At 34.6% G+C, this 23,877-nt stretch overlaps 2 protein-coding genes across 3 annotated transcripts; one reads left to right on the forward strand and one right to left on the reverse strand.

Annotated features, from left to right (window-relative positions):
• Positions 1 to 99: 99 nt before the first annotated feature.
• On the forward strand, positions 100 to 20,962 carry LOC131604009 (THO complex subunit 2). 2 transcript variants are annotated; one of them, XM_058876496.1, is made up of 32 exons: positions 100 to 425; positions 541 to 666; positions 1,461 to 1,502; positions 1,638 to 1,697; positions 1,855 to 1,917; positions 2,924 to 3,004; positions 4,054 to 4,125; positions 4,230 to 4,277; positions 4,382 to 4,450; positions 4,557 to 4,690; positions 5,086 to 5,161; positions 6,042 to 6,235; positions 7,077 to 7,157; positions 8,017 to 8,227; positions 8,330 to 8,566; positions 8,656 to 8,736; positions 8,839 to 8,958; positions 9,063 to 9,122; positions 9,617 to 9,744; positions 13,571 to 13,667; positions 13,775 to 13,903; positions 14,462 to 14,565; positions 14,637 to 14,817; positions 14,935 to 15,116; positions 15,367 to 15,973; positions 16,095 to 16,199; positions 16,318 to 16,485; positions 16,565 to 16,645; positions 16,715 to 17,137; positions 17,759 to 18,901; positions 19,933 to 20,228; positions 20,552 to 20,962. In XM_058876496.1, exons 1-32 carry the CDS (start codon positions 291 to 293, stop codon positions 20,619 to 20,621), a joined length of 5,604 nt encoding a protein of 1,867 aa, XP_058732479.1. In that variant the 5' UTR covers positions 100 to 290; the 3' UTR covers positions 20,622 to 20,962. The 2 variants fall into 2 exon arrangements, with proteins under 2 accessions (XP_058732479.1, XP_058732480.1); XM_058876497.1 differs by having other exon boundaries at positions 16,330 to 16,485.
• A 444-nt stretch (positions 20,963 to 21,406) lies between these two features.
• On the reverse strand, positions 21,407 to 22,702 carry LOC131604010 (probable clathrin assembly protein At4g32285). Its single transcript, XM_058876498.1, has one exon. It carries the CDS (start codon positions 22,700 to 22,702, stop codon positions 21,407 to 21,409), a length of 1,296 nt encoding a protein of 431 aa, XP_058732481.1.
• Positions 22,703 to 23,877: the final 1,175 nt, after the last annotated feature.

The raw sequence follows: 23,877 nt of genomic DNA on the forward strand, positions 1-23,877 counted from the left end.
AAAATTTACATAAAAGATTTTTTGTTTTATTTTTTAATTAAAATTAATTGTGATATTTATTTATTTTATTTTGCTTTTCTTTGTTAGTAAAATTCACCCATAGCACAATCCAAAATGCAGAATCCCCTGAAACGCTAACCCCTTCATTCTTCGCAAACCCTAAAATTTTTCTTCTTCCAATTCTAACGCGATACAAGGAATGCGATTCTCTTCTTAAACCCTCTCTCCGTCAATTCACCTCCATACCTGCAATTCCCGACGCTTTCTTCTTCCAATTCTGATCAGAAAAAATGTCTGTGCCGCCGGTGCAGTGTGTATACGTAACAGAGGATTGCGTTCGCGAATGGAAGAGTGGAAACTCTTCTCTCAAGGTCTCTCAACCCGTTCCAATGCTTCGCTTTCTCTACGAACTCGCCTGGACCATGGTGCGTGCATTACTTCTATTCAAATTAATCGATGATTTTATTTTAATTTAGGTTTTCCATTACAATTTTGTGATTTAGATGATGATTACGACTTTTGGTTATTGGATGTTGTTAGGTTCGAGGTGAATTGCCGTTTCCGAAGTGTAAAGTAGCGTTAGATTCGGTTATATTCTCGGATAAAGCTTCAGCTGAGAAAGTAGCCTCGAATTTTGCAGATATAGTGAGCCAGATGGCTCAAGATGTGAGTTGCTGCAGTTTTTCATTATGTAATTATTGTTAAGCTCGTTTTCCAGTTCTTACTTCTAAATTCACTAGATGCTGAAAATGATTGATGTATGAAATATGGATGGAAGTCGTCACTTTTTCATTTATCTGATTTCTATATCAATCCTTATTATTATTATTATTATTATTATTTTTTTTTTTTTTCATTCTTCTTTTGCTTTGAATTCTTTTAATCAAGGATTGAAATTAGTAGGACATGCGATCATTATTACTTGGCATAGCTTGGTAGAGGTTTTTTAAAAATAAATTCAGTTCAATAATTTAAATATCATTTATTTATTTTTAACTATAGGAGATTAACGATTTGGATAGAGGCATGGCTCTTGATTGAACATAATGGCTGAATTTGATCCTTGTAGCTGATCCCACTAAGTAGGATAAGGCTTGGTTGTTGTATTGTTTGTGCTAATGGGGTCGCATCCATAGTAGAAAAGATGGTGGAGAATAGATTAAGGTGGTTTGGGTATCTAGAGGGTAGATACGTGGATTTTGCAGTAAAGAGAATAGATTAGACAAAGGGTAGTCAAACAACTAGAGGTAGGGGAAGACCTAGAAAAACCATAAGAGAAACTTTTAGGAAAGATCTTGAGATTAACAAGTTGGATAGAAATATGCTTTTTGATAAAACATTATGACATAGTTTGATCTATGTAGTTGACCCCATTTATTGGGATAATCCTTGGTTGTTGTTGTATAATGTTTGTACTAAATCCATCAAATATATTAACTTGCTCATTTCCTTGGTTGCAGCTTACATTGTCCGGAGAGTTTCGTTCTCGTCTCATTAAACTGGTCAGTACTTGATTTTGTGTGCTTTATTCAATACAAATATTTATGTGTAGATCTTCATATTTTGTATAAAATTTATGGTTTTCATTCAATGGAATTTTTCTACATTTTTTTTACTTAATGATTTCAATTTTGTAGGCAAGATGGCTTGTAGAATCTGAATTAGTTCCAGTTAGATTACTTCAAGAACGCTGCGAGGTCTGCTTTTCTGGTTTCCTTCATTTTCAAATTATTAATCATCAACATTATAATTTCTCTGTCGTCTTCTAGTTGGTTTGTTTAGCAATTTTTCAAACAAAGGCTTGAGTTTTATGCATTAGTAAGTTTCTTACATTTACAACATTTTATTTTGCAGGAAGAGTTTTTGGGGGAGGCTGAATTTATCAAAATTAAGGCTCAGGAGCTTAAGGGAAAAGAGGTGAGCACTTAACTTTCATAAATGTGCGCCACAAAGTAAGGGGTTTCTACTTCTTTCTTTTCCCCCTTTGATTATTCCTATTTCCTGTGTTTTCTCTTATTCTAATTTATGTTTAGAGGAAATGAATTGAGTTTCTGCTCTGACTAAAATGTGGGGTTGCTACTTGCCAATCCCCACCAAAAGAAATGCCCCACGGACTTGTGTAGACAGACATTAATGTGTGATGGAACTCACTATAAGATAGCAAACTTACAAATTTACAATTCTATGTCACACGCATCATTATTGATCGTAAGCTTTATCCATACTTGGTTTTTGTTGTTTATGCGACGGAAAGAGTATAAAATATATTTTTTTTCAAAAGTTGCAATTGTATGCCACAAACATCATTTTTGATCTTAAACGTCATTCATACTTGGTTTTTGTTGCTTGTATTGAATATGTAATTACTTAAATAGAGTCTGTAGAAATAGTTGGTAAGTGGTTAGTAAGCATTGTCTATTATTCCCTCCGTACTCTCATTATAAGTGTCCAGTTTGCAATATTTATATCTCTCAAATTATTTGTTACTTTAGAATAACCAATGCTACAATTATTATTTTTTCCACTAATATACCCATATTTATTGTATTTCAACTCACCTAACTAATCAACTAATTACTATTACTAAAGGTACTTTAGTCAATGAAATTACTTTTATTTTTGAAATCAACACAACTAATAATTATCTTAAGAAGTGTGCAAAACTCAAATGGGACCCCTAAAATGAAATGGAGGTAGTAGTAAATAACAAAGTTCGTTTCTGTTGTACAAGTTTGCAATGTGTGACTGAATCCAATCAGTTAAGCTACACCAACATTATAAATACTGAAAACCTCTTGTATTTAAAGTCAGCTTTTCAGAATCAAATATTCAGAGTTTAGATTCTTCACTCTGCGCGCTATGTCTGGTTAAATGGTAATTTCATTATTGTATGTATTTGATTCATTTGTGCTGTTGACATCAGGTCAGAGTTAATACACGACTTCTTTATCAGCAAACCAAATTCAACCTTCTCAGAGAAGAGAGTGAAGGCTATGCCAAACTGGTATAACCAGAATTTCCTTTCTCTTGACTTTTTAGCTTGTTAGGATGTCTTCTATGCATTATCATTACATGTTGCACTTGCGCCCATTGACGTTTGGACTGAACACAATAGCGTGTATAAGAGAAACTGTATCTTCCTTTTTTGAGTACAATTAACAAGGAAGTTATTCAGATCTTAAGAAATGTAAAACAATATTCTAGCTTACTATCAATATTATTATGGTACTAAACACAGCTCTTCTACCATGTAGTTAATTGATTTTAAATTTTACTTGGTCTGACACACTGTTTGGAAATTCTGAACCAAAATGAAACCTATTTTTATATATTTTTTAATATTAATGTGGCCTATATCGGTTTCAAAAAGCTTCTTGGCATTTTTCCAATACTTTTGAAGAAACCGAGATAGTAGAGACTTGGGGATCAAGATAAGGAACAAGCAAATAACCTTTCTGACTTGAAAATTACGTTTAACCGAAAGAGCAGATAATTTGTCATGACTTAAAAAGAGATCATACACATAAGACAAATTTAGATATTAGAAATTCAAGGAGGAGAAATATAAGGTGGTCTCTAGGAAATAAAAGGCAAGGCTTAATTTTTTGTTAAAATAACAGGGTGGTATCTAATAAATCAAGCAATAGGATGGGTTGACCTTTTGTTGTCCCTTGTCAGGTGAGGTTGCACTAATGTGGAAATAATAAATGAGCATTACGGAGTGAAGTTATAGCTCTCTGTGAAGGGACTTAATTATAATGCTTGTTTTCCATTTTGGATGCTTTGTTATGAAACTCTTCTGTAGATTTAGGAAGACTCACGACATGGTTAATAGATATTACATTGGAGCATATCCTTAAAATTTTACTGGGCTTTTCCAATCAACAATATGGTTCTTTTTTGGTGTTCTAATTCTTACATATTGTGTGATTAAATACAACATAAAATTAGTTTCGAATATTTGTTTAGGTTTGAGATTTTGGCTGAATTATGCCTCATGCTTTCCAGAAAAGATTCTACTCTATGCTTTATTAAATTTAGTTAATTGTCTAGGTCACTCTACTTTGTCGGGACTCTGAAGCGCCGACTCAAAAAGGATCTGCATCAACAATTGGCATTATTAAGGTCTTACTGATTTTAAGTATTATAATTTATAACTATTCCATGATTTTCTGTTTTTTGTTTTATTATAATATTGATTGTAATTCTGGTTTAACTTACTTCTGCAGTCATTGATTGGCCATTTTGATTTGGATCCAAACCGTGTTTTTGATATTGTAAGTTGGATCTATTCAAGTGTACTTTTTCCCAATATACTTCGGTGCCTATCTGCATTATCATTTCTTGTTATATCTGGCTACTGACAGATGTTTCTTATCAGGTACTCGAGTGTTTTGAACTTCAGCCTGATAATGATGTGTTCATAGAGCTGATTCCTATTTTTCCCAAGGTAGAGACAAAAATAGAAGCCTAGGCCATTTTACATATAATTTTGAAAATTTTTATGGAGTTTTTATTTTTATTTTTTATTTCATACATTTTTCTCTTTTATGCAGTCTCATGCTTCACAGATTCTTGGATTTAAATTTCAATATTATCAGCGCATGGAAGTCAGTAATCCTGTACCGTATGGGCTTTATAGACTTGCAGCCTTGCTGGTAAAGCAAGACTTTATTGATCTTGATAGCATGTAAGATGCTGTGCTCATGTGTTGCTCAAGAATCACATTTAGCTTTCTTATATAATATATAGTAGTAGTAATTCTAAGGAAGTATTCAATACCAAATCATATTTTTGCTTTATGGTCATACGAAATGATGGTTGCATTGAAGAAGATTTACACGCACCATTTGTGACTGTAAAATATTAATCCTTTATTGTGTGGGCTGTGTTATAAACGTTTTAGGCAAAATTGATGATGTTAGAAGAATGAGTGCACCATATAATCATGCCAAAAACCAAGTATTTAATTTGTATGTATGCTCTAATAACTAGTAGTCTAGTATGTTAATGCAACTGGCATGTAGACTGGTGGAGGTGCTTTGTGCAATTTCTGAGACACTTTAACTATCATTTTGATCGCAGATATGCTCATTTACTCCCCAAGAATGAAGAAGCATTTGAGCATTATAGCACTTTCTCTTCCAAGCGCCTTGATGAGGTAATCACGCTCTGGCAGTTTATTTATTGTTGTTGTTTTCCATTCTAACTATTATGGTCTGGAAGAAAGAAAATATTCTTCATAACCTCTGCATGGTATATGACTTGATTGTTAAAATGAAAAAAAAAAAGACAGAAATGAAGGAAGCTGGCCGTAAATATCTTATTTTACAAGAAAACTGTCAATCTCTTCTTGTGCTTCAGAACTAGAACACCGTTTTCCTTGGTTCATATTACCCTCAGATACTCATTGGTTAGGCTTGTATTCAAATTAATATATGGCTGTAAGCTTCTGAAATTTTACACTCCCAGACATTCTGAGGGCCTTCTGTCCATGACTTTCCTAGCCATGGTGCTGGCTTTGGTGGTTCCTTGATGATGGCCTATGCAAGTCCAGTCAAGTGTGTGGGCTCATTTATGCCTTGTGCTATTAATCTTCCTTTAGTTTGTAGGTGACTTGTTTCTGAATGCTGCATCAACTCAATCACTGGAATATGTGAACTTCCAGTTCTTAATTTTCAATCTATTTGACCTAGTCTTGGTGTTGATTTTGCGTAATTATTCAATCATTATTTTTTTTAATCTATGTGCAACAACCTTAAAAGACTTATTTTGAGACGGAGGGAGTACATGTTTTTCTATGCCTACCATGCTATGTAGCACCGACACCTCTGGAAAAAAGGTGTGTTGGTGTCGCACATCTACACCAACACTTGTGATTACATTTAATTTTCAGTTTTTTCAAATAATTACCGGTGCCGCCGGGTCGGTGTCGTGTTTGAGGGTGTCCGTGCTTCATAGCTATCATGTCCTCCATTGTTTTTATTTTTTGTTTTGGCGCTCTTGTCTGGTATCATGTAGATTAACAATCTAAATTACAGGCTAATAAAATTGGAAAAATAAACCTTGCTGCTACTGGGAAGGATCTAATGGATGATGAGAAAACAGGGGATGTCACTATTGATCTTTTTGCTGCTTTAGCCGTGGAAACTGATGCAGTTGAGGAGCGGAAATCCGAGCTTCAAAATAGTCAAACTTTGGGCTTGCTTACTGGCTTTCTTTCTGTGGATGACTGGTATGCTTATTTGTAAATCTGCTTGTAGCATGTGGTTATAAAGACAGTTATTATCGCAAGCAGTTAATTTTTATCTTTTGGGTGCTATGTTTTTGTGACGTGTCAACAAAATGCATCATGTCAGTTTAAACTACTTTGGATATTATGTCAAACGACATTGAATATATTTAATTATTATTACATATTGAATGTTACTTACTTAACAATGATGCCAATGTAAAATTGTTTTTGGCTATCCATGTATAGATTTTGCTTGAATTTCATCTGCATTAATGTTTTTTATACATGATTTACTCAGTGTTGTGCTTGTTATTGTGCATGGTTTTCAGTATCTTATAGTTCATGCAAATATATTTGAATTTGATACAAAACTGAACCCAATCAATATTAATTCCCGTGTGTATTTATTTTAGGCATGGATCTCAACTTTAATCCTGATCTGAAATTTGTCCACTTCGTATAGCAGTCACTTTTTTTTTTGTCATTTGATTTTTGACTTGAATCTTGAATTTTGAGGCTTGCATATAATGTTTCAATTCATATTTTTGCTAAGTCACTTGTTTTTACTTAAAAATACTATTTTGTTTATCTTCTAGCTTACAATTAAGAATTCAGTATCTTGGTTTTCTGGGATTTGAATCTCGATTTGGTAGCCATGTTATTGAGATATAATGTAGATTGCAAAGCTTATGAATTTTTTCTTAAGATTTGGCTCCTTTCCAGTCCTACTAAATTGGTTTATTGCTTAATTCGATTCTTCTTTTTGTAGAATGTATTTGCTGTGTTCGTAAAATTCCCTCTAATGCATATATTCATTAGATTGTTTCCTTTGTTTTAACAGGTATCATGCACATGTACTATTTGAACGTCTCTCACCACTCAATCCAGTGGAACATATCCAAATATGTGATAATTTGTTTAGGTAAAGGCTTGTGCATAATATATCTCTGTCATGCAGACCCCAACTTTGAGAACTTATATTTGAGCGCATTTTGGATATGTATGTCTGTTGAATGTTTTTATGATGTGTTTTTTAGGGATAATATATGTCAATATTGATGAGGATGTCTACTGATAGCTAGTAGAGCTTGTAGTAATATGAGGAAAAAGAGAGGACGGGTAATAAAATATCCTCCGAAAACAAAAGCTATGTTTTTCTTAGACTAACTCCAACCTCAATAAAAATAGAGCCTGACTTTGCTAAGAACAGTATGAAATCCAGGACATAAAAACCCACAAAAATCAGGCTCTGATACCAATTTTGTCTCTCAACCCAATTTGGATCATGACTTGCGCCAAACTATCACCTTAGTCTTGCAAGCCATATCGAAGTCCAACTTTGTAATCCACTATCAAACATAATTTTAGAAATAAGCTGGATGATTTCTTATATATTTGATTTTTGATAGGGATACAAAGTTGATATATGCACTACGGCCACTGATTCATAGCTATAAACAGTTCCTCTAATGATTTGCATCGACAGCCACAATTTTCATTTCTTTTCACAATACAAACAACCAAATACACACAACTTCTCCATCTGCATGCTTTGGCCAAGCTTTACACCAATTTTCCTTCCAAAATCTTTTGAAATAAACTGTGAGAAGCCTTCCGAATTGGAGCTGCACACCTAATATCCATTTGTGCCTGTATGTTTGTTGTACTTGCATGCATTTAGCATATATTTTTGGACCACTTAGTCGGGGTTTGTTACAGTCAGCAGTTTGTTTGAATGGTTATTTTAGCAATAACTATAAATAATAGAGATCTTCTTACAGGCTTATTGAGAAGTCAATTTCTTCACCGTATGATGTTATTCGTCAAGCACATCTTCAAAATCCTGGATCGTCCACTGGAGGCAGGACTGATGCTATGGACGTAGATAATCCTCCAGGACACCATTCTTTCATAGATCTTCCAAAGGAGCTTTTTCAGATGCTTTCTTGTACTGGACCTTTTCTCTACCGAGATACTATGCTGTTACAGAAGGTGCATTAAGTTGTTTTAATATTCTGGTAACTTGTCTCGTTGGTATATTTTATGCTAATTATGAATTCCCTTTCTTCCTTATTCTCCCTCAAACATGTGTAGGTTTCTAGGGTTTTGAGAGGTTATTACCTTTCTGCTCTTGAGCTTGTAAGTCACGGCGACAGTGCCTTGAATTCTCAATTTCATGGTATTGGAAATCCTCACCTGCATTTGAAGGAAGCAAAACTAAGAGTGGAGGATGCTTTGGGAGCTTGTCTACTACCTTCTCTACAGTTGGTTCCTGCTAATCCAGCTGTTGGCCAGGAAATTTGGGAACTAATGAGTCTTCTTCCTTATGAGGTTTTCCTTTGCATTTGCTGTTTATCCTTTTACCCGATATATTGTTATCTGTTATCTACAAGATTGGTTGATGAGTGTTACCTGTCTAGGCACGCTATCGATTATACGGTGAATGGGAAAAAGATGATGATCGCTATCCTATGCTGTTGGCTGCCAGACAAACTTCGAAGGTTCGACGATCTATATACGCGTCGAGTATGGACTATCTGTGCTCAATGCCGCAAGCCTGATTCCTTGTTATTTTTGTTCTCTTTGCTTTATTTTTTATACAGTTAGACACTAGACGTATTTTGAAGCGGCTGGCTAAGGAAAATTTAAAGCAGCTGGGTCGAATGGTTGCAAAATTAGCTCATGCCAACCCTATGACTGTCCTTCGAACAATTGTTCACCAGGTGCTTATTTAGTTGGGCTTGTATTCTGCAAAGTCTGAAGGGCCCTGGCCTATATGATGCTGTGCATTCTGTTATTTTGATTTTTTTTATTGTGTGATATGCAGATTGAAGCATACAGAGATATGATTGCTCCTGTGGTGGATGCTTTTAAGTATTTGACTCAGGTTTGTATATTTTTTTTATATTTTCCTTTTGCTATCTTTATTATTCACTTCCCTGCATCCACTAGTAATATCGTATATGTGAACTCATAATAAGCAGTAAGAGATGTGTGACCTTAGACCTTACTCCCTCCATTCTCTTTTATAAGCAAATTTTATTTTTTAGGTTCATTGAAGTATTTGGACTATATATAGGCTAGATACATTAATTATTTAATGAATCTAAAAAGTAAAAGTTGCTTATAAAAGAGAATGAAGGGAGTATTTATTTTTCAATCCCTTGAATTATGCAGCATAATTTATGCTAACACAACCATATATGGATGAAAGGAAACCTTCCAATTAATTTGAAGCTCAACCTTTTTTCTTTTCATATAAGTCGTGGTACTTTCCCATTTGTTGTTTCTAACTGTTTCATGTCTCATGTTCTGCTTTTGGAAGTTGTTCTCAATATTGATAGATTGTTTTGATTTGGAGCCTTATTTTTGTTATAACAGCTTGAATATGATATATTGGAATACGTGGTTATTGAGCGATTGGCACTTGCTGGACGTGATAAGTTGAAGGATGATGGGCTTAATTTGTCAGATTGGCTTCAGTCTCTAGCTTCATTTTGGGGCCACCTGTACGTATAGTTGTTTTCCTTTGCACTTCTATTTTATTTAGTTTTCTTGTCAAGTTATCCCGTGCATTTGGTTAAGTTATAGGAAGCAACTATGATCCTTTTGAAATTTACTATCGGGATTTGTGACTGAATATAATTGGGTTTTCTTTTATGATTAAATTATAATGGGATTTTCTTTTTATTGTTATTTGGGTGATATTTGTCTTTTTATAGCTATTTCTTGCAAATTCTATTTTTTTTGGAATCATGTCATGTGTATTATTGATAATAACATTCCCTAGTCATTTTTGCACATGTACGGCATCCTATAGAATTTAGATATATGCGGGAATGGAGTGCCTTGTATCAAATTCCCGGTTGCAGATCAACCTTAGCAAAAGCAGGATTACTGGGCATAGCAGCATTTTGTATCCCTGACTGGCAGTTCAGATAAATTCAAACCACTTAGCTTGCCAGTTGGTGGGCATGCGCCGGCGGCTGTTTGATGTGCAGTTACTGTTATTTGGCGACAAATGTTTTGAAACAAATATTCATTGGTTGAAAGGGGTGGGAATTTCTTTGTTATCCTTTCAAAGTTCGAAGTTCAAACTTCCATTATTCCATTGTCCTTGTAATTTCTTAAGGACAATTTATTAAGTTAACGTGCCACTGATATACAAGTGATTTGTCAACTGCAATAGGACTCTACCACGATAGGTGGAGTGATGGAGAATAATTTGATTTAAATGAAGTTATTCATTAAGTTGGTTTTACTGTCTCATCAGTTGCTTGGAAGTTCAATACCAGACACAATTAGTTAATGGAGATAAAAGAATGAGTGCTTACAAAGTGCAATAATATCAGTTGGAAGTCATTTGTTTTGTATGCACAATATTTGTGATTCTCAATGATCTATGTTGAAAGTTGTCCAGTGGAGATAAAATAATTGAGTGATTTTAATGTGAAGAATGATTTGTATTGAATACATGATACCCGCTGTTCTCAACGACTTTTGGTCAATTCTAATGTCAATAATGAAATGACAGTTTAATGAGGCACTTAAGTTCAGGAGGGACACAGCTCTGTACACCATATGTTCAACATTTGCTTTAATTGGTCACGGGTTTCAAAAAAATTGATGATCAAATGACCAAGCTGCTGGCCTTGTAGGGAAGGAAAATCCCAGACTGTTTAATTTGGATTATTGCTATATGATGATAGTCATTGCGGAAACCCAACTGTTGGACATGAATGTTTTCTCCTTGGCATGGAGCTGATAATTCGTAGGTTTGGTTCCAATATGAAGAGACTTAAGTTAGTAGTAGCGTTCTTGTAAGTGGAATACTCCATTAGTCATTACCTTCACCTTATGATGCTAATGGTGACTGCAAGATATGAAAGAAACCATCGACTCTTTCTGAAGCTGCTTTTCTTGTAAATGGACGTGAATGCTTTGTCCTTGGCGTGGAGCTGATAATTTGTAGACTTGGAGCCATCTGATGAGACTTAAGTTGGTATTAGCTTTCTTGTAAGTGGAATACTCCTTTAGTTATTACCTTCACCTTATGATGCTAATGGAGACCACAAGATATGAAAGAAACCGTTAGCTTTTTCTGAAGCTGTTTATGGAGATAATGGAGAAGTATAGTATGTTCTTTCTTCAAATACAAGGAGCTCAGAAAATTCAGATTTCATTTGACTTTATCACAGTAGTTTAGTTGGTTGGCCTTCAATAGTTCATTTCAACTGGACAATTTGTGATTCTGTTGTCTGTATAGAGATTGAGTTGCCCTTCTTCTGGTGAATGAATAACATGACAAGTTTTTGTAGTATCTGGTCTTGCGGGGGTATATATACTTTGAAAATGAAGCATGATATGTTGCCACTGCATTGTGTTTGCTGAGCATACTTGTAATCCTGAACTTCTTTGGGGGCCATTATTCGGCTAGAAATTTGTTTTTGCTTTGAAGGGATGGGGATTGAATTGTCTGGAACAGTTTGGTTTGGTTTTCTTCTCTCTCACCCTCTTTTTCTTCAAAGCATTATGTTGATTTATTATGCAATATTCAGTTCTTAATAATATAAAATAGAGTTGGAGTATGGTTATATGCTGTATTAGCTCTCTGAATTTCCTTGGCTTGTGAATTGAAGTGTATGTTTGGTTTGGTGTTTCTTTAGAGGCTTTAGTTATATTTACTAATTAGCTACTTTGAACGTACATGTGACTAATATAGAAATTGAGAAAAAAAATCTGCTTAATAATTTATGGTATAAGGTTATTTTAGAATAGGAAAGTGGAGGGTATGTAGGATCTATCTTTCATGATTTTGTAAAAACCGTAGAATTAGATAGCAAAATTTAGGAAAAGACTATCAGTTTTTAATAAATATGATGTTTGCTTGCTTGAATTATTGAAGAGAAAATATATAATTTAAACAAATGCAGTTAACTGTGAAATGAAATAGACCAGGCTGAAATGACTGGGAAATATTAAGTATAAATGAATTTAAGCAGCAGTCAATTAGAAATAATTATGGAAATAATGAGTGATGGAGCATGAAAAGGAAATTTAACAAATATCATGCAAAATAAGTACAATAATTTGGTCTAATATTATCGACCCTCAAGTTTTATGAGCAAATGTAGGACCTTGCATGCACCATGTATTGACAGAACGAGCCATTGGTTATCTGCTGGTTACAAGAGTATTCAATATCCTCTCTACAATTAGATTCAGCATTTTCTTGATATTTCTTAGCAGAGTTCTTGGAACATGTGGCAATTATTATAGGGTTAAATATGTTTTTTGGCCCTAGAAAATTATCAAATTTTGTTTTTCCGCCCCTCTACAAGAACCGCACTTTACAAAAATATCTTGCAAGCAGTTTTAGTCATTGCTATTAAGTTAACATATGTTTTTTGAATCTCTGTTAAAAAATACTCCCTTCTGTTCCACAATGAGTGATCTAGTTGACCATTTCACACATATTAAGATAAGTGTTTAAAAGTAAGAGAGAGAATAATGTTTTTACTGCAGTACCTCTTACCATGTATTGGAAATGATGAAATTTTTATTAATTTAGAAGGTAGAATTGGAAAAAGTACCTCTTACCATGTATTGGAAATGATGAAATTTTTATTAATTTAGAAGGTAGAATTGGAAAAAGTGTATTGGAAATTGAAATGTGTCATTTATTTTGGGACACTATTTTATTCCAAATGGGTCATCATTGTGGGACGGAGGGAGTATATATTTTTGAATAATTTCTTTTGCACGCATGTTGATTACATTGTAAAAGATCCCTCCACCAAAAAGTTCAAAATTTGATTTCTAAGTCTAAATTTTTGTTACCTTGATCTCCAGTAGTTGGTGGTTAAAAAATCTTATTTAATTAATCTGATCTAAAAAAATTCTAAAATTTCGTAGAGGAACTTTTATCATGTTGTAAGCATTCTAAAAAATAAACCATTCAAAAATGTATGTTGACTTAACATCAAGGAATAAAATAAAACTGCTTATGATAATATTTTAGGAACTAAAAATTGAGACTTTTTATTGAGACGAAAACAACATTTGGTAATTTTTAGGACTTAACACATGTAACACACGTTTCTAGTTGATGAAACAGGGTTACAATTTCTTTCTGGCTTTTATGTAAGATTTTGTGTGTGTATTTATTTTTTATTTATGCCTGTTTACATGTTGTAGATAGACTGAAATGATTGACGTTGTTTCCATTATTGCCTGTTTTTGTTAAGAGTTGGGTATGGAGTTTGTGTATGTTGTTTCAAGAGCATGATATTCTTCGATGTTGTCATGAATTCAAGTCTACTTTTTTTATTGTAGATGTAAAAAGTACCCATCAATGGAGTTGCGGGGCCTTTTCCAGTATCTTGTGAACCAGCTAAAAAGGGGACAAGGAATTGAGCTTGTTCTACTGCAGGTTCTTCTTCTTTGTTGATTTTTTAATTAAGACTACTATTGTGAGATAAGGCTTATGAAATGCCAAATACAGGTTGTAATTAAGTATTTTTTTTGTTGATTTTTCAGGAGCTTATCCAACAAATGGCAAATGTTCAATACACAGAGAACTTGACTGAGGAACAGCTGGATTCTATGGCTGGGAGTGAGACTCTGAAATATCAAGCAACTTCCTTCGGGATGACTCGAAATAATAAGGTACATCAAGTAAATCTTAAAGGTTTTTGGAAAGCAAGAGTTTGATTAAATGATGTTTTCGACAGATTGAAATTCTACTCCAGGTGAAAGGGATATAGTTTTGTTGGTGCAGAGAATTAGAGTTTTAACTTTCACTGCCCAGTTGTTTTGTATTTATTGAACTGGTTAATAAACACTTGTTTGCATATGGTTTTGTAAAATTTAGTGAATACATGGAATGAGCATCGTTCTGTTGCATAATTGATTGAGCTTTAAGATGAACTTCCTGAACAATGGACATATGTGAACTGTGATTAAGTGACTATTTGATGGCTGGTCTCTTTTCATTACTTTGTTTGAATAGAATGCAGAGTGGACGTCTCTTGTTTGAATAGTGTTTGATGTCGATGTTTTTTAGTCAAAATTTTCACGGTCTAGTTCATGATATATCTTGTGCTATGAGCTTCTGAAATCTTATGTGTTGAAGTTTAATAATAGAGCATTATGCATAGCTTAATGTTTTATTATGTGGCATGGTTTGACTTTATAAGTCATTAAGAGATCAAATGATTTATACAGGCATTGATAAAGTCAACTAGCAGGCTTAGAGATGCATTACTTCCTAAAGATGAACCGAAGTTGGCAACCCCCCTCTTGCTTCTTCTTGCTCAGCATCGATCTCTGTAAGCTCTTAAACTTATAAATGTTAGAGCTGATGATCAAGACTTTATTCTGAAATTTATTATTTTTGCAGGGTTCTCGTCAATGCAGATGCACCCTACATTAAGATGGTCAGTGAACAGTTTGATAGATGCCATGGAACTCTTCTTCAATATGTCGACTTTCTAGGCAGTGCAGTCACACCAGGATCAAATTATGCTATTCTTATTCCCTCACTTGATGACCTGGTCCATCTTTACCACTTGGATCCCGAGGTTTTTGTTTCCCTTCTGTCTTTACATTTCTTTTAAACATCCTTATCATCCCTTGAGTTGCAGTATTGTTCTTTGAAATATCGCCCTGCATTTAATTCCTTTTTTTTTTCTGGTCAGGTTGCTTTCTTGATATATCGCCCTGTTATGAGACTTTTCAAGTCTCAAAGATCTCCCAATGTTTGCTGGCCCTTGGATGATAGAAATGCTGCAAGTGATTCGTCTACGAACTTTGAGTCTGATCCTGCAGATCATCTTGGTAGTATGTTTCTAGATACTGGCTCCAACAAAAAACCGATTAGGTTATAATTCTAACCTTTTTCCCTGATTTTTTAAAAAACTATCCTGCTATACTTCAATGTGAAACTGTTTGGTTGTTGTTGTGTCGAACTTTCCAATGTATCGAAATGGATTTAGATGCCATTCCAGCTGAAAAACTTGAGCCTTAAAATGTTACTTTTTTTTATCTGTATCAGATGTATGATAAAGATATTCAAAGTTTATTTCTGCTATTTTCTGCATTAGTATTTACTATTTTATTACTGGACGCAGTTGGTCATATCTTCTTGGTACTGTTAAAACTATGTTGCCTTCAAAAGCATGGAATAGCCTATCTCCTGATCTATATGCAACATTTTGGGGTCTTACATTATATGATCTGTACGTTCCGAAAAATCGTTATGAGTCAGAAATAGCCAAGCTTCATGCTAGTCTTAAATCTTTGGAGGAGATTTCTGACAATTCAAGCTCAGCAATCACCAAGAGGAAGAAAGAAAAAGAAAGAATTCAAGAATCTCTTGACCGTCTGATTAGTGAACTGCATAAACATGAAGAAAATGTCGCATCTGTCAGCAGCCGGCTCTCTTATGCAAAAGACAAATGGTTAAGTTCCTGTCCTGATACCTTGAAGATTAATATGGAGTTTCTTCAGCGCTGTATATTTCCACGCTGTACTTTCAGTATGCCAGATGCTGTTTATTGTGCTATGTTTGTACACAAACTTCACTCCCTTGGAACTCCCTTTTTTAACACAGTCAACCACATTGATGTGCTAATTTGTAAGACCCTTCAACCAATGATATGCTGCTGCACTGAATATGAGGTTGGTAGGCTTGGCAGGTTTCTCTATGAGACTTTGAAGATAGCTTACCATTGGAAGGTAACTAGTTATTGCTATTTGTTTGCCTTTTATAATTTTATTGACAATTTCTTCATAGCTTTTCGAGGTTTGTTTAAATGTGATTTTTTTCCCTTCTGTTTCTACCTTTTATTATTTCCAGAAAGATGAATCTATTTATGAACGTGAGTGTGGAAACATGCCGGGATTTGCTGTTTATTATCGATATCCAAATAGTCAGCGAGTTACATATGGACAGTTCATTAAGGCAAGTTATCTGTTTGCAGTTTATAGATGCTCAGAATTGTTTCCTTGTATGTGCTGTCCAGATCTTTCTCAATTGTTTTCTGCAGGGCTTACATTGTTTCTTTCTGACTTCTCTGAAGATAATAATGCAGGTACACTGGAAGTGGAGTCAAAGAATCACACGGTTACTGATTCAGTGTCTGGAATCTAGCGAGTACATGGAAATTAGAAATGCTCTTATAATGTTGACTAAAATTTCTAGTGTTTTCCCAGTTACACGGAAGAGTGGCATCAACCTTGAAAAGCGGGTAAACTATCTCACTATATTCAATTTATTTATTTTGAATACTGCTGCATTTTCAAAAAAATATTTCATCTTCCATATAGGTAGCTAAAATTAAAAGTGATGAAAGAGAGGATCTTAAGGTGTTGGCAACTGGTGTAGCAGCAGCACTGGCTGCTAGGAAGGTATGCTATTATCTTATTACAAGCTTATTTGTTGCCTGTTTTAGCCCACTAATATTGTCCAATATGCAGCCTTCTTGGGTGACTGATGAAGAATTTAGTATGGGTTATCTTGAGTTGAAGCCGGCACCAACTATGTCTAAATCTGCTGCAGGAAATTCTGCAGCTGTACAAAGTGGAACAGGTCTTCATGTTTCTCAAACTGAATCTGCCAGTGGGAAACATTTGGACTCGGAAAACAGAGTCAAAGACCAGACAGCAAAAATAAAATCTGCAGATGGCAAGTCAGAAAGAACTGAAAGTATTACAGTGACAAAATCTGATTCTGGCCAGGTAAAACTCAAGGGTAGCTCAATGGTGAATGGATTGGATGCTCAATCTTCTCTACCCTCACCTGCTGGACAATCCGGGGCATTAAAATCCTCGGAAAACTCAAAGCAAGTGGAAGAATCAATAAGTAGGGCACCGGATGAACATGTTACAAAAAATGTTGAGGTATCATTTAATTATCTCCGTTATGTTGTGTAGTTAGCATTTTCTGTTTCTATGACGGGTTAATCTGTAAACCATTTGCGTCACTTGTCACATTGTTGACTTACTGCTAATTGCCTCAACTTACTGCTTGAGTAGAGGAAAAGAAAACCGGAAAAATACATGTCATCTGAAAGAAGTTCTGTTACTAGTTGTGATTGATAAAAGACGAGTTCAAAAACTTTCTGCAAATTAAAGTTCATGCTAATCATTTATAAATAATTTTATCTTAAACACAAGTTTGTGTTCTCAAAAGAAAGTGGTAAAACATCTTACGCAACTTCTAAATGTAATTGTTTCAAACCATTACAGTATGTTTGAATAATACAATGCCGTTTTCAAAAGTAAATTTACTTACAAACACCTTATCTTGGTGCAGCTGTATGCATTGCTTAACTTAATTTCTTTTGTTGTAATATATGTTTCGTTCATCTTGGTGGACACTTTTCTGACAAGGATGTCTCTATTTCTAGTGCATACTTGACTTTGGAGTGTTGATTCTCCCCTACAAAAATTATTGTTTGTACTGTTTTCAATATACTCCTTTTATGTTTATCCATAATGATGTGGTTTTCCTGTTTTCAGTCTAAAACCTCTGCAAAACGTTCAGTGGCTGCTGGTTCTCTTTTGAAGGCATCAAAACAAGATCCTTTGAAAGAAGATGGTAGATCTAGTAAAACTGTTGCTAGAACTTCTGGTTCCTCAAGCAGTGACAAGGATCTTCAGGCCCATGCATCAGATGGAAGACACACTGGAACAAACATCTCTTCTTCAGTCAGTGCTAATGGTAACAGTGTTTTAGGTTCTGCAAAGGGCTTGGCTCCATTGGCAAAAAATTCATTTGATGGTTCTGGTATTGAATCAAAGGCAGAGGTTGGTGCTGCCAAGTCTTCTATGGCAAAGGATGATGGAAATGATGTTGCTGACTTCGCAAGAGGATCCTCTTCTCGTGTAGTCCATTCCCCTAGACATGAAAACACGGCTACCTCGAAGTCTAGTGATAAAAGTCAGAAGCGAGCTGGTTCTGTTGATGAACTAGACAGACTAGGTAAACGGAGGAAAGGGGATGTTGATCTAAGAGATTTGGAGAGTGAAGTTCGATTCTCTGAAAGAGAGAAGCTAATGGATCCTCGACTGGTTGATGATAAAGTGGGACCAGATGAACTTGGTATGTACAGAGCAGGTGATAAGACATTGGAAAGGCCAAAAGAAAAAGGGAATGAAAGATATGAAAGGGAACACAGGGAAAGATTGGACCGACTGGACAAGTCCCGTAGTGATGACTTTATTGTAGAAAAACCTAGGGACAGGTCGATAGAAAGGTATGGAAGAGAACGATCTGTTGAGAGAATGCAAGAAAGGAGCAGTGAGAGGAATTTTAATAGACTCCCTGACAAGGCTAAGGATGACAGAAGTAAGGATGATAGAAATAAATTACGATATAATGATGCATTGATAGAAAAATCCCACGCTGAGGGCCGCTTCCATGGACAAAGCTTGCCTCCGCCACCCCCTTTACCTCCTAATATGGTTCCTCAATCTGTAGGGGCTGGTAGGCGTGATGAAGATGCTGATAGGAGGTATGGAGCTACAAGGCATTCTCAAAGACTTTCTCCAAGGCATGAAGAAAAAGAACAGAGAAGGTCTGAAGAGACTGTGATTTTGCAGGAGGATCCTAAACGTAGAAAAGATGATGATTTTCGAGATCGGAAGCGTGAAGAAATGAAGGTATGAACCGATATTGTGCATATTAAGACCCAAATTCTAAGTGCGTACCAATTTTCTTAATTTACCGTGTGTTACTAGGGATATGTACATTATGGTGAAAGGGCTTGAAAGGGATAATTGTACATGTAGCATCGCCCTACGATTATTTTCAACATTTTATTAGGGGATACATGCTTTAAAATAACATCAGTCATAGATGAAATTTTTTGAGGTTGAGTAGGTCCCTTGTCTATTCATTGAACTAGTTTTTTATTCTCTAGTAGTTAAAAGAACAAAATAGAGTGTTTATTTCTTTATGCTAATTAAAAATGGATTAACAAGAGAAACTGTGTGATGACTGATATATGTCTTAGGTGACCAAATTTGATACCAAGTGAAAAAGTGTTGTAAGTATTTACCAAGCATCGGTTTCTATGAACTAATACTTGTTTTTGAAGCTGATGGATAAAATTGATAATTACTGACGTTAGAATGCAACAAATATGAGAAATTTTTCTGCTTACAATGTTATAATTTAGGACATTATAGGGGCTCTATTTCAACTAGAGTTATGCTAAAGTTTGTTCCTGATTTTGATTTTCTCTGATTTATGCTGTTATATTTTACATTTGTATGCAATGGCTTGCAGAAATTTGTTTGCGATGCCCCGAATGTTGCATTTTTCAGTTATTATTCTCGAATCTCAATTTTTTGTTTTTTGAGGCTTGCTTCTCAATACTTTTTCCTGTTTTCTGGTGTTCAAATAGAATGGACAATACAGCTGTTGTTATTGGTTCAAAATTTGTTCTCCATGGGCTGGTCTGTTGGTGAAGGCTTGGGACCTAAGAGTGTGCTCCTCTTAGGTCTCTGGTTCAAATTTTTCTAGGTGCTAACAAACCCTGAGTTGGGCCAGTTCATATAGAGTTTTGCTCTGGTTTTAAATGGGACCCTGGGATTGGTCTCCCTCGGATTTGACGGATCTAGGGCCGGATACTGAGTTTTAAAAAAAAAAGGTGTTGTTATGGTTCTCATATTGCTGTTCTTTTCTGCAGGTAGAAGAGAAGGAAAGGGAAAGAGAGAAAGCAAACATTCCTAAAGATGATTTAGATTTAAATGCTGCAACCAAGAGACGTAAACTTAAGAGGGAACATCTATCGACTATGGAGCCCGGGGAGTACTCACCAGTTGCTCCCGCACTTCCTCCCCCCAGTATTGGTATGTCACAAGCATATGATGCAAGAGACAGAAAGGGTCCAATCATCCAGCATGCTGGTTACATAGATGAACCTAGTCTTAGGATTCATGGTAAGGACGTAGCCAACAAGCTGAATCGTCGTGACATAGATCCGTATCCTTAATTGCAAAATATTTAGGCTGATATGCATGCTTGTTTTATTCACGAGTTTCTGTCTTTCTAAACTCTTTACATGTGCTTCTTATCTGCATGCCTTTTTTTTTCCTTTCTGTTACACCATGCTGAGATGAAAACTGTGAAAATGATGTGGTATGATACCATGCTTGTTGAGATGAAAACTTTGAAAATGATGTGGTATGATACCATGCTTGTTTAAAATGCCTTACTCAAGTTTAAATGCATGTTTTCGTTAGATTTAATAAATGTAAGGTTTCCATTAATGATGCACTGGTGTGTCCTTAATTGATTACTATTAGCTTATATGACCGGGAATGGGATGATGAGAAGAGACAAAGAGCTGATCAAAAGCGAAGGCATCGGAAGTAAATAATGAAAAGGACGTGATTCACAAGTTGTCCATTTCTTTAAGGTTCTGGCTGGGGTCACAATACTAGTATCTGCTACCTTGTACCAAATTTTAAACTGTTTAAATGATTTGTTTTTCCCCACTAAAGTGGGTGCAAAGAAAATATGAATTTGGCATGTACACTTGTATATAATGTTGTATATTTTATTCTGGGTAGCCAGTTATCAAATGCACTTTGAGAATCTGATTGATTCCTGGAACCTTCATTTACATGAATAGTCCAATAGAGGAAACACAAATTTTTGTAACTTAGTGTAACCATTATGTTGTTTTACATGATAAGTGTTAGAATTTTGAAGTCTATGCCTTCCAGTTCCTAAATGAATGCCTGAATCTTTGAATTGCGTGTATCAATATTTTGAGGGCAATGTCTCAGAATGATTTCACACCAAGTTTCGGTAATGAATGCCTGATTCTTAGATGTGTGAGTCGTAGTTATTATAATTTATAAACGTATCGACATTATTAATGTGCTTTTTTTTGTAATTTTTAAATTAATTTTATCAATTAAAAACTTATTTGAATGCTAAGCTAACTAAAAGTTCTTTCAATCCAATGACTAAAATGACTATCAAAAGAAATATTTATATATGTTTATAGAATTTTAATAAATTTAATGACTATTGATACAGTAAGTGGTTCAATTCCACACTTAAAAATGAATGCATGTATGAAGATACCTGGACTCTAATCTTATTTGTAAAACAACAAATGTAATCAAAATTATAATAAAATAAAAAATCCGTTATAGACCCCAAGGATACACAGGGTTGTGAGCAAATCTCCCATAGTAATTTGATTCATAACTTTCCTGATTGAAAGGATTAGAAGCAGCAGCAGGAGATTTGTATGTTGCAGTTTCCCACATTCCATCAAAGCTATTAGAACCTAACGAATCATTCTGATGATAAGCATGACAAAAACTAACAGAAGATTCCAACACTGTCTCCCAACTAACATCATCATCTTCATATTCTCCTAGATCAATCAAAGGCTTCTCCTCTTCATTACCTTTGATCATTTCTATTTGTTGCCTTCCATCATCTTCCGTAAAAATCGAACTAGATTCCTGATCAGACATTGACGATGAACTAGACTCTGTCAACTGCCACATGCCACTCAGAAAACTTTCCAAAGCTTTGATTTGTATACCTGGAATTGGTTCCAAGAAAGGATATTCATAGTAACCACACAATCCTTTCGCTTTACACCACTCGTAAAACTCACAAAGCTTATTTGTTTGCACTGCTGATTTCTTGTATATGTTGAATGCGGCTATGCAGTTCCTATAAGACATCTCAAAAAGATTCTCCAAAACAACAACAATTTCTGCTCTAAACTTTGTGTAACAAACAAAACTGTCGCGAATTATGTGTTTCATTGCAGATTGAACAATGAAACTTCTTGTTGCTACTCCTATAGGGTAACAATCTATCACCCTATCAATAATACTTTGAAGCTGTGGCAAAATTTCAAGTATCTCACCCATTTCATTCATCTTTTCTCGAAAAGTGTCATTTTCTTCTTCATGGTATTTCTGATTGTCAAGTTTCTTGCTGTCCAAGGCAACACAGTTAAGAGCTTCGTCGAGTAATTGCGCATAAGAAGTCACAAAGTTCGTGTAGGAAATCGAACAAGTAGATGAAGAAGAAGTAGCATCCTTGAAATGACAAGGATAAAGAGAGATCAAACCATTGGAACGAGTCCATAACAGTTCAGCCCATAAAGGAGAGTTTCCTTGAACAGAACGAAGAAGACGATGGAGAAGAATCAACGATTTCAACGCTACTCTCCAACTACGAGTAGTTCCGAATCGACGTGTGAAGCTTATAGCAAATGAATGACATGAAGATGGAGATAATGCAAAGAGTTTCAAAAAATATTGAATGTATTTTTCATGAACCGGTAAATCATCCGGCGACGTCGCTTTTATGATGATGAGATTCATATCAGAGAAGCCTGCAGCTGAAGCAATCTTTGCATAACTTATATTACTTTGTTCTCTTAGAGAAGTGCAAACTTTGTAGAACCTTCTCTTCATGGCTCTTCTTAGTTCTCTCTTGTGGAAAAGAGTAAGAGAAAAACTAGCTTAATAATAGGTGGTGAATTGTTTTGTTGTAATTTGTCACTATATATATGACAAAGTGGAAAATGGTGATTTTTTCAGTCTTTGGTTTTGTCGAGGCTACAACTACAAGGGAAAAACTGTACAAGAAAAAGTAGATAAAAGTTATTGAAGATTGAAAGAGACTGAGAGCCTGCCTGCAAAGATTGTAGAATTATGGTTTGGTAGTTTGGTTTTACTATAGGAATTTTGAGGGTCCTAAGGGACAAATATGTAGTGAAAAAAACTTGAATTATATTGTAGAAGACAAGTTTTTGGTGTCTCAGCCAGCATTTTGTGTTGTTGATGCTGCATAAGAAAAATTCAAAAGCTGACAGCTGTGTATATAATTCATGATTTCCTTTGTGTAATTAACTTAGTTAATAAAGAATTATTTGAACCTATTTAATGGTGTAAACACTTATAATATTGTTTATAAGCTGTTTAAAATATATTTTAAGAGTTGTCCCAGCTGTATAAGAACACCTGATGCTATGCAGGTTCGCGAGTTCAAAACTGCGACTTCCTTGTCATTTTAAATAAAATGAACTCCAATTATTAGACTATTTAAAAAAATATATTATAAGAGCTTATAATTTATGCAATATTATATTAATTTTATTTAATCTTTTGCTTTAGAAATAAATATTACTAAGCGTTTATTATGATAAATGTTTGTGCTATAAATATTCAAACAGATTAAGGGAAACATAAACATTGGACACAACATTTTAAAAGATAAATAAATAATTAAGTATTTGGGTTCTAGTGGAAAATGAGTTTCTATTAAGGGCGAATCGTTTGGTTATTATCTGAATTCGATTTTTGATGAAAATAAAATTTAGTCAATGAATTTTGATTTACTACATGGATCGAAACTGATGGCTAAACCAAAAATCAAAAAATAAATAAATAAATATTGTATGCGTCATTGTCGTATTAGAATTTTTTTCCCGAGGTTATTATCAGAAGAGATTTCTCAATTCTATTAATTTAGCTTTTATTTATTAGAGTCAATTTAGCTTTATATCTTTGAATTAAAAGGTTATCATTTTTAATATTATTGCAAAGCAACCTTTGCCTCAATTTTGAGGAATCTCTAAATGTAATGC

This window comes from Vicia villosa, linkage group LG5 (assembly GCF_029867415.1).
Source record: "Vicia villosa cultivar HV-30 ecotype Madison, WI linkage group LG5, Vvil1.0, whole genome shotgun sequence".
Taxonomy (NCBI): domain Eukaryota; kingdom Viridiplantae; phylum Streptophyta; class Magnoliopsida; order Fabales; family Fabaceae; genus Vicia; species Vicia villosa.

What these genes read in the sequence shown, in the direction of transcription:
- LOC131604009 (XM_058876496.1), top strand. Translation starts at nt 291, where the DNA reads ATGTCTGTGCCGCCGGTGCAGTGTGTATACGTAACAGAGGATTGCGTT. An exon ending in TGATTCCTATTTTTCCCAAG is followed by an intron (nt 4,451 to 4,556) that starts GTAGAGACAAAA and finishes TCTTTTATGCAG; the next exon opens with TCTCATGCTTCACAGATTCT. An exon ending in CTTCCAAGCGCCTTGATGAG is followed by an intron (nt 5,162 to 6,041) that starts GTAATCACGCTC and finishes TCTAAATTACAG; the next exon opens with GCTAATAAAATTGGAAAAAT.
- LOC131604010 (XM_058876498.1), bottom strand. Translation starts at nt 22,702, where the DNA reads ATGAAGAGAAGGTTCTACAAAGTTTGCACTTCTCTAAGAGAACAAAGT.